Source organism: Lynx rufus, unplaced genomic scaffold, assembly GCF_022079265.1.
Source record: "Lynx rufus isolate CCGP_SWC_20201006 ecotype Redwood Valley unplaced genomic scaffold, mLynRuf1.p SCAF_49, whole genome shotgun sequence".
Classification (NCBI taxonomy): Eukaryota; Metazoa; Chordata; class Mammalia; order Carnivora; family Felidae; genus Lynx; species Lynx rufus.
The window spans coordinates 920,642-929,887 of NW_025814866.1; the positions used below are offsets into that span (position 1 = coordinate 920,642).

Genomic DNA, 9,246 nt, shown 5'->3' on the forward strand with positions numbered 1-9,246 from the left:
ACAGTCACTCTGGACCCAGCCTCCCTGGATGACCGGGGTGGGGGTGGTAGCCGTGGTCACTTAGAGCGCTGCTGGAGTCCCTCTCACGTCAGCCCCCTGCCTGGCCTTGTCGTGACACAGGGGGTGTGTCACTCTTGGGCTTGCTTGCCCCATCTTTGCCTGCTGGGTCCACCAGGTGGCACACGTGCCCTCCCCCCAGGCCGTGTCCATCTGGGAGGAGGGGCTTCCTCCACATCATCAGAATCTGCTCAGAGCTGCCTGAGTACTCCTTGCTGGGAGGTATAAGAGGTTGGGGCTTAGTCAGACTTGCCTTTCTTTCTGGGTCCTTCCAGTGATTTCCGCCCTGCTGACATGAGTCCGGTGTGTTGCTTTTCTCTGGCTTCTGGGGTGCTTGGGAGTTCCTTCCACTTCCAGGGCTCCAGCCCTGTATAGTCAGGGGCTGAGACAGGGAAACCTGAGCCCTGGGCCACGAGGTCCCAGCTGCTAATTTTAGAGAGCACATGTCATTGGAAACTCTCCCTTCCTGCCAGGAACCAGCAGTCTGGCTTTCCCCATACTGCCAGGGGCCCCTGGAGGCTCTCTGCAAACCAGGAAGCACGAGGGGCATATGAGGGCCCCTGTGTGCCCACCTCCCCTACCCCTTACCCAAGTGCTTGTTCATGACAGGGACTCTTCTGGGGGCCAGCGCCAGCAGGGCAGCTCACGTGGTTTCTGTCCCCATCCCTTCGGGCCATCTGAGTAGCAGGTATCCACGAGAACCCTGCGAAGGCTGGCAGGTGCTTGGAAAGGATGGTCTGGGAGCAGGCATCCAAGGCTGTCTTGTCTCTTCTGAGCAAGCACTTTGTTGTGGAAACACCCTGCACAAAGCGGAGTCTTTCCCTGTTCCCCAGGGGTGCCCGTAAGCGCCTTCCTCGTAGCTGTAGCTGGCCTGGGCCTGTGTCCCAGGTGTGTGGGACCCGTCTCCTTTGTTACTGTTGGAGCCGTGCCTTTTCCAGTTCCCCTCTCCTCCCATCAGGCAACATAGCAAGCGCAGGGGTGGCCGTCGGGGGAAATGCAGCAGCCCGTGACCCCCAGCTGCCACCTATTTGCCATTCGTTGGCGGGTCTGGACCTGAGGTGTGTGTCTGGGCCCTGATTCTTCCTTTTCTGCTTCCCTAGCCCCGGGAGTCCTTTCTGTGTTTCTCTCATTTGGCGTGGGAGCAGTTCTCTCCAAATGGAGAACGTGTGGTGGTTCCAAGCTTGGACCTTGTGGTCAGAGAGACTGGAGTGGGGATTTCTGCCGTGTCCGTTTTTGGCTCTTGACGTCGAGCGGTTGCTTTAGCCAGTTTCCCCTCTATGAAACGGGGGCAGTGATCCTGCTACAGTATCAGGTGGGTGTGAGGATTTGGCCCAGGAGTTGGAAATGCCCCCAGATGCTAGCCGCTCTCATCGTTTATCACGACGAGCCTGACTTCACGGCAAGGAAAATGGTACTGTGGCTTCTCTGGAATACCCAAGCGCCGACCTGGAAAGGGGCAGGTTCAGGGTCCTCCGGCCATAGCTAGGCCTGGCCTAGGGTACCCTGTCACTGTGCTGCTTCCCACACCATCGGGACCGAAGGACGGCCTTAGAGCTTCAAGCAGCCATTTTGGGGCAGTATTAATCATTCTGGTGGCAGAAGACAGCTCGCAGGCTCCACCTTTTCCCTTGTGTTGCCAGATCCAGGCTGGCGGCATCTTGCTTGGCTGCCCTGGCAATCTAAGAGGACAGGTCTAGGCTGGAGGCAGGCTTGGGGCAGGAGCAACCAAGAGAAGATCGTGCCAGCCATTTTTCCTCCTTTCTTTTGTTCACTTCTCCTTTCTTTTTCAATTATAGCCTGCTGAGACGCCTGGTGACTCTCATCTCCCAGCAGGCCACACTGCTGGCCTCCAACGAAGCCTTTAAAAAACAGGCAGAGAGTGCTAGTGAGGCGGCCAAGAAGTACATGGAAGAGAATGACCAGCTGAAGAAGGTGAGCTCTGCCTGCTGGACTCTGTCACGTGACATTCCTTACGGGCCACGGCGTCACTGTTGGCCTATTGGGCTGGGGAACGTGTGACAGTGCTGGTGTTGGCAAAGCCGAGGGGTTGGGTAGAAGGGAAAGGTTCTCAGTGGGGGCGTGTATGGGAGGGGCCTGGGGGACTCCGCAGGGAGAGGGACACCCTTGTTGCTCCCTTGTCTCTACGTGCTACATCTGGGCCAGACTTTTTCCTGGTAACACTGACTCTCTAATGAGCTGAACCCTGTGCTGTGAACCATGGGCAGGCTAACAGAGAAGAATGCAAGGTAAGGCCTGTGGTCTCCGGAGGACTGTATCAGCTGGGGACAAGGCAGGGATGGGGGGCGGGCAGCCGGTCTTAAAAGGTTTGTCTGAGGAAGTGAGGTGTCTGTGGAGCTGGGAAGGAGATGGATGGATGGACTTGGGCTCATAGACAGGATGGGATTGCATGGGCAGGGATGAGTTCGGGGCTCCGTGGCCGGAGCGAGCTGTGGAGCCTGGGCAGAGGCGGGGAGGGCGTTGGTCACTTAGGGGTGATTGGCAAAAACAGATGACAGCGGATCGAGTCACTGGACGGAGGTAAACTCTGCAGAGCTGCTGGGAAAGAGAGGTTGGGTGTATGGCCTGTGAAGTGCAGCAGGTGGCCACGCTGGCCCTTCCCTCTGCCTGTGGCTGGGGAGAAGCAGTGGCCCAGTTCTGTGCTGACATTTCTGAAGGGGCAGGTGCCTGGGATAGCTTGAGGAATCACACTCAGTGGGGAAGACAGAGCTGGATTGCCTGCCTCCCTCCCTCCCTCCCAAGTAACCCGTGCCTTTGGCGTTCTTCCTAGGAAGCTGCTGCTGGCGGAGTCAAGTTGGATGGTAGGGATGCCGAGGAGAAGGTGGAAGAAGAGAACAGGAGCCTGAAGGCCGAGCTGAAGAAACTGAAGGACGAGCTGGACGTCAGCAAGCAAAGTGAGCATTGTCCTCAGGTGTCCCCCAGCCCCTGAAAGTCTAGAACTTCCACTCGTGGTGGCTGTCCCCCTCTTGCCAAAGTGTTAATAACAAACGCGCGCTTGGGCTCAGGAGCTGGTCGAAAACAGACCAGTGATACCCTGCTTGTCCAACCCCGAGGGTTGGGGCTCGGTGGTAGAGTGTGCGTCTGGGGGCCCGGAGAGCTCTGGGGTGCTTGTAGACTGACTCCGGAGCACCTCACCCAGCACCAGGCCTGGGGACGGGTGCTCTGTGCAGGCGGTGGCATCCCCAGGGTCTTTGGGGCGGGGATAGAAAGAAGCCATGCCAGAGCTGCTTGCAGCGTTCCTGAAGAACCTGCTGTGAGCTCATCTGCTCCCTTCCTGAAGGCCCCACCTGACACGCCCTTTGCCGTCAGCTCTGAGGATGGGATTCTGCTCCCTGCCTCCTGCTCTCACCTCAGCATTCTCAGACTGTTTGCCCCACGCCCTCGGCCTCCCTGAAGTCAGCCATGCTGAGAGCCACTTGGAGTCCCTCCATCAAAGGGGCTAGGGGGTCCTTCGTGTTTCTCCGCTTCCCCCAGCTGTGGTGGCCACCCCCCCCCCCAACTTTGGGGGCTCTCATGACAGCCGGCAGGGAGCTTTCTTGAGAGGAGCCGTCTCCTAGACAACCTCAGGACAGATTTCGGCCTGTGTCTGGTGTCTCCCGCAACTGGGTTTTTACTCCCTAATCCCTATCTTTCTGTTTCCCTTTCCTCCTTACCTGCGTCACCGCCAGAACTAGAAAAAGCTGAAAATGAGGCTCTGGCCATGCGGAAGCAGTCTGAGGGCCTCACCAAGGAGTATGACCGCCTGCTGGAGGAGCACGCGAAGTTACAGGTCAGCACGCTGGTCTGCTCTGTTGCATCGGATCAGAACCTCCCGCCTCCCCCCACGCCTCCCGCGCCCCGAGCAGGCACAGAGCAGGCCCATCCCCAGCCTAGCCTGCTCTGTCTCCCACTGCCCCCCTCTTCCTCCATTGCTGCTGAGGCTGGGTCTAGAGAAGAGCCTGCCAAGTGGTGCCAGTCTGGGCCCAGCAGCTGGAACCTGTTTTCAGCCTAGAGGGGTGTGGCTTGGCAGATGGCAGCCACTTGCTAAAGTGGCCTCAGCCATGGGTCCTCTGCACTGTGGCCGGCCCAGCCCCGTGCCTGGTGTCAGTTCCTTTGAGAGGAGCTCCTCTTACTTGTGCGCCTGGTCTGTGGTGTGGGGCCCCTGATTCTAGTTCAAGTCTTCTACCGGGAAGCTCCAGGACTGGCAGCTCTCCTGTACACGGGGCTGTGGGGTAATACAGGGCCCTCCACTTACCACCCCCCCCACCCCAGGTCCTCTCTGAGTCCTCAGATGATCCGATCTGGAAGCTCAGGTGGCCCAGAAATTGGGCGTGAGGGGCAAGTAAACACCCCTGAGTTCTGACCATTTGCCGTGTTGCTTGGCTGTCCAAGTTGGGCCGCAACAGTGGGTGATGAGGAAGGCCCCAGAGGAGGACCGATGGCCCCATTGTAGGGCACGCTTACCAGCAGGACCTGTAAAAGGCGTGCAGAATTGGGAAGGACCTGAACTGGGACCTGGGGGGGACTTGAATGCCGAGTCCGCCATGGGCCCGAGACGGGGTTGGTGTGGGGTCCAGCACCTCTCAGAGAAGAGTGACAACAGAGGCTTCCAGCTGCACCCCTCTGCTTGGCATTAGGGTCACAGCTTTTGGTAGAGCAGGGCCACTCCCACCCTGGCAGGACTTGGAGTGCCCTGAAGGGTGGGGTCCCTTGGTCACCTGGTACCTGTCATTTGGGGAGAAGGCAGCAAGCTGGGCCTTTGGGGTGGAGGGCCTAGAGGGTGAAGGGGAGGGGTGCACCCTGCCGACCCCTTGCCTTGTGGTTTCTGTCCCTTCCAGGCAGCGGTAGATGGTCCCACGGACAAGAAGGAGGAGTGAGGCTGCTCCTCCCTGCCTGCCACCTGGCCGGTGCCCGCTGCTGCCGCCTGCGGCCCGGCCTCACTGGTTACTTCAGTTCGCCCCCTACCGCTTCCCATCCCCTTGCACAGCTTACAGTTCCACGCTGTCCCGGCATACCACAGGGGACCCGGTTCTGCCTGCCCAGGATGGGTTTGCTACCTCCTGGCCGGCCAGGCACGAGGCAGGCATTGCTTCCCGCTGGGTTGAGCCTCTTTTGTGTCTTATGTTGTTCGGGGCCCCTTGTCTCTGGTCCTGCAGGCGGGTGGTTGGAGCAGGCAGAGTATATTTTTCTCTCGGGGGCAATAAAGGTTGTTGTTATGCAACCGCGCTTCATGTGTGTGACTGAGGCCACCAGAAGGCCGTCTCCTCCTCCCCTCATGGGAGTGACCGGGAAGGTAGCAGCAGGTGGCTCTGATAGAGACCCCCAGGCTTTGGTCCTGGAGGCCTTCAGGTTATTTTCTTCCCGAAGAAAAATTTTCTTCCTTAAGGGCTCCCTCCTCCCAGGCTGCGCCCAGGCCCACACTTGCTCTCTCTGTCCCTCTGCCTCCTGCTCCCCAGGCGGGCCTTATTTTATGGCCGGTTGGGGCGCGTCTGACCTGTTGGGTTGGCCACTGGGCCCCGGGGAAGCTTGAGAGACTCAGTAAACCGGTGGGGCTTCCGGGTGGCAGGCTTGCCCGCCTCCTCTGAGCCTGTTCCATCACATTGTAGGACAGACGGAACGTGGCAGAGTGCCACAAGTCGCTCCCTGCCCCACTTCCTCCTGAAGGTTTGCGGGATGACCTCTGACTAATGCCTGCTAAGGCAGGAGACTTGCCCTTGACGGTCACCTATGACTGGCCTAGGGTAGAGCTAGGTGGTGGGGAGGGTGCCCCCTCTGCTGCCTGCAACCCTGGGCCCGTGTGGGGTGTGCTTACCTGCTCGGAGAGCCCACTCTTGCAGTGGGCTCCACCTTGGCGTTTCCCCCCAACCCTGACTGGCTGCGGCAGGTGCCCTCTGCTGAACAGGGCCTGGTCCTCGAGCAGCCTGAGGGCCCAGGGCACGGGTGGCGGGGTGGCTGTGGCCCGTCTCCCATGCGGTGCTCATCCTCCGCTGGCCCTGAGGATGGTAGGAGGGCAGGAGGAGCGGGCCGGAGGGGTTTTCTTTCGGAACTGGGGGGACCCCTGGAGATGTTAGTGCCGGTGGCTAGCTGGTGCTCGCGCTGCTCCTGACCTGGCCGGGCCTGGGCCTGGGCTGCCTTCGCCAGTGTCCCTTCCCCATGCTCTCGTGAGCAGTGAGGTGGTGTCTGATGGGGGGTGGGGGCGGGGACTATGGGTGAGGCTCTCTGGTTGCTGTGCCGAGGCCGAGGGATAGGCCCGCTTTTCCAGGAAGTGTTCCCTGACCACTTTACCCTCCCTTGAGCTCGCCCTCCTGCGAACTTCTAGAGGCCAGAGTCCAAGCAGTGTGTGTGTGGGTTCTTCCCTGGCCAACTTCGGGCAGCCCCCGGGCCCCCTCAGTGTCAGGCTCTGGACCAGGCAGAGGGGAAAGCGGCACCAGACTGCTTTCAGAGTACCCTGTCTGGGGGACGGGGAACGAGACAGTCTCGGGGGTGGTAGACCAGCCGTGACTGGAGGGCCACCATGGAAACTTTGCTAGCAGCCTTCTGCTCCAGTGGGCCCGTGTGCCCCTTTGCCCCATGGTGTCCTCTCCCTTGCCTCTGGCTGTGGTAGGCCATGGTGCACCACAGTCCTGGGCTGATTCCTTCCCTTACCTGCCTCCCACTAGATTGCCAGACCCTGTGTCCTGAGCCCCTACCACAGAGGCAGACTCCGGAGTAAATGGGGACTGCCCACTGCTCTCAGGGTCCCAGCCGAGCAGTCCCGACTTCCGTGGACTTCTTTTTGAATGATGTCGGTGTTTCCTGAGTCTTCGGTGGCATTGTGGCAGGTGGCTCGTAGACCATTTGGGAAAAGGTGCCGAAGCCCGGGCCGAGGCCTGGCCGTGGTGGGGGGAGTGGAGATGGTAAGGAGCTGGGGTGAGCCCAGGGTAGCGAGCAGAGCGGGCCTGAGGGTGACGCTAGGCTGCGGGCTCCGATCTGTGGGTGCGGAGGCAGAGACTGTCGATGGGGGAGTCAACAGGGCAGGGCGTAATGGGAGGGCCTGGGACACGGCCCACGTGCCGCGGGGCCGTGCCGAGTCCCGCGGGCAGGCACCTCCGCGTGCCAGCACAGGCCTGGGTTGAGTTGCAGTCGGGCCTGCTCAGCCAGTGCTCCCTTCTGAGCTCTGTGGGGACCTGCCCCATCCAGGTTCTCGGTGACCACCGCAACATGGCTGGTGGCGGCGTCACGAGCCAGAGGCCCCCTTCCCCCCGGCCGTGTAGTTGAGCGCTAAAGCCCCTCCTCCGTAAGGGGACCGTGCCTTGCCGAAGAGCAGGCTCCGGCCCGGGGAGGGACTGCGGCGGGAAGCAAGCCGGTACGTCCCTCTGAGGGGCCGCCGCCCCTCCGCAGGCCGGCCTCCGGCGTGAGCACCAGGCTTCCCAACCTCGACCCACCATCCTACTTTGTCTGTGAACGTGACTGTGTACCTCACAGAAGCCGTCTCCTGCAGTGTCTTTGTGTCTGGCTTCTCTCCCTCAGCATAAGGTCTTCGAGGTTCAGCCATGTTGTAGCAGGTATCGACTTCTCACTTTTTTTAAAGTTTTTATTTAAGTAATCTCTACCCCCAATGTGGGACTTGAACTCATGACCCCGAGATCAATAGTTATATGCTGTTCTGACTGAGCCAGCCAGGCGCCCCAATTTTCTTTTCTTTTTTAAGACTGAATAATATTCTATTATATGGAACGGCCACATTTTGTTCATCCATTTCCTCCCATCAGGGGACACTTGGGTTGTTGCTTCCACCCTTCTTACTTTTTTTGTTTTTAATGTTTGTTTAGTTGTGCGAGAGAGAGAATGTGAGCGGGGGAGAGGCAGAGAGAGGGAGACAGTGTGAGCGGAGAAAGGGCAGAGAGAGGGAGACACAGAACCCGAAGCAGGCTCCAGGCTCTGAGCTGTCAGTACAGAGCCCGATGCGGGGCTCGAACTCACGAGCTGTGAGGTCTTGACCTGAGCTGAAGTCGGACGCTTACCGGACTGAGCCACCCAGGTGTCCCCCTGCACCTTCTTAATCCCACGCCAATCAGGCTTCTGCATGTCCCTGTATGCCCGACCCTGTCTTGTGCAGATCTCCAGGATGCTGTCACACGCAGTGAGCATTCTAGGGCCTCATCGCCCTGGTCCATCAGCAGCACCCCCGGGGCGCTGATCACCTCCCGCCCTAGGTGTGTGTGTGTGTGTGTGCGTGCGTGTGTGTGTGCGTGTGTGTGTGTGTGTGTGTGTGAGAGACTCCTGATCCAGGAGGCCACCCTGCGCTTGGGGTCCCTCCCTCCCCCCTGGCCACCCCTCCTCAGTCTCGGCTGCCAGTTCCCTCTCTTCTCTGCCACCTCTAGGGTGTCCCAGGACCCCAGGGCTCGGTGCGTGGGCCGCTTGTCCCTCTACACGGCTCTCGGCCGCCCTTGGCGAGCTGGTGCAGCTTCAGGGCTTTCTGGCCCATCTCTGTGTGCCGAGAGCCTGTAATGTTCTCTCTCCAGCCCAGACTCTTTCTGGAACTGCAGATTCCTTGTCCACCTGCTGACGAGACACTCCCACTGAGGCGACATCTCTGGCACAGTAGGCCCACAGTCAGTGGCCACCGCCACCTCCAGACCTTCTCTCCCGCATCTCCCTGGGTGCAGGGAGGGCCTGGCAGTGCTGCCCTTCCCGGTGCTCAAGTGCTCAGGCTCACGGCGTCTCCCTGGCTCCTCTCGACCCTGCGTCCCAACCGCCCGCAGCCCTGTTGTGGACGGCCTCGCAGGCCTTGCAGACAGGCCCCCGGTATGCTGCTCGTGCCCTGTCCGGCTTCCTGGGCTCTGCTGCAGCCTTGTCCCCAGCCTCCTTCCTAGCAGCCCCACCCGCCTGTCCCTCGGGAGGTGACCTGCTCTGTCGGGTGCAGTGTGTGTTTGGGCCGTCTTGGGGAATCTCCGCGCTGGCCACTTCCCACCCACCTTCCCTGCTCTTGGCCTTCCTCTCCAGTTACCCTTTCTCCCGGCTTTGTCACCTTCTCTACCCCTATTCCTGGAACAGCGCCGGGCGCAGACCCTCACAACGAATACTCGCCCGAGGAAGCAGCTCGAGGTGGGAAGGCTCCCCCCGCTTGCAGCCCCAGCACCCCTGACCCGACCCCACTACCCCTCGCGACAAGCAGAGGTGGAACCAGAGCCGGCTTTGGAAAATGACATG

The 9,246-nt window shown here is 60.4% G+C and overlaps 1 protein-coding gene across 2 annotated transcripts in view; it reads left to right on the forward strand.

Annotated features, from left to right (window-relative positions):
- BCAP31 (B cell receptor associated protein 31) overlaps positions 1 to 5,275 on the forward strand; it is a 30,160-nt gene extending 24,885 nt beyond the window's left edge. For both annotated transcript variants that reach the window (XM_047098396.1, XM_047098397.1), the window contains 4 exons: positions 1,854 to 1,989; positions 2,846 to 2,969; positions 3,744 to 3,844; positions 4,893 to 5,275. In XM_047098396.1, the coding sequence (XP_046954352.1) occupies positions 1,854 to 1,989; positions 2,846 to 2,969; positions 3,744 to 3,844; positions 4,893 to 4,931 (400 nt within the window). In that variant the 3' untranslated portion in view covers positions 4,932 to 5,275. The remainder of the gene's footprint in view (positions 1 to 1,853; positions 1,990 to 2,845; positions 2,970 to 3,743; positions 3,845 to 4,892) is intronic.
- The last annotated feature ends 3,971 nt before the right edge of the window (positions 5,276 to 9,246 follow it).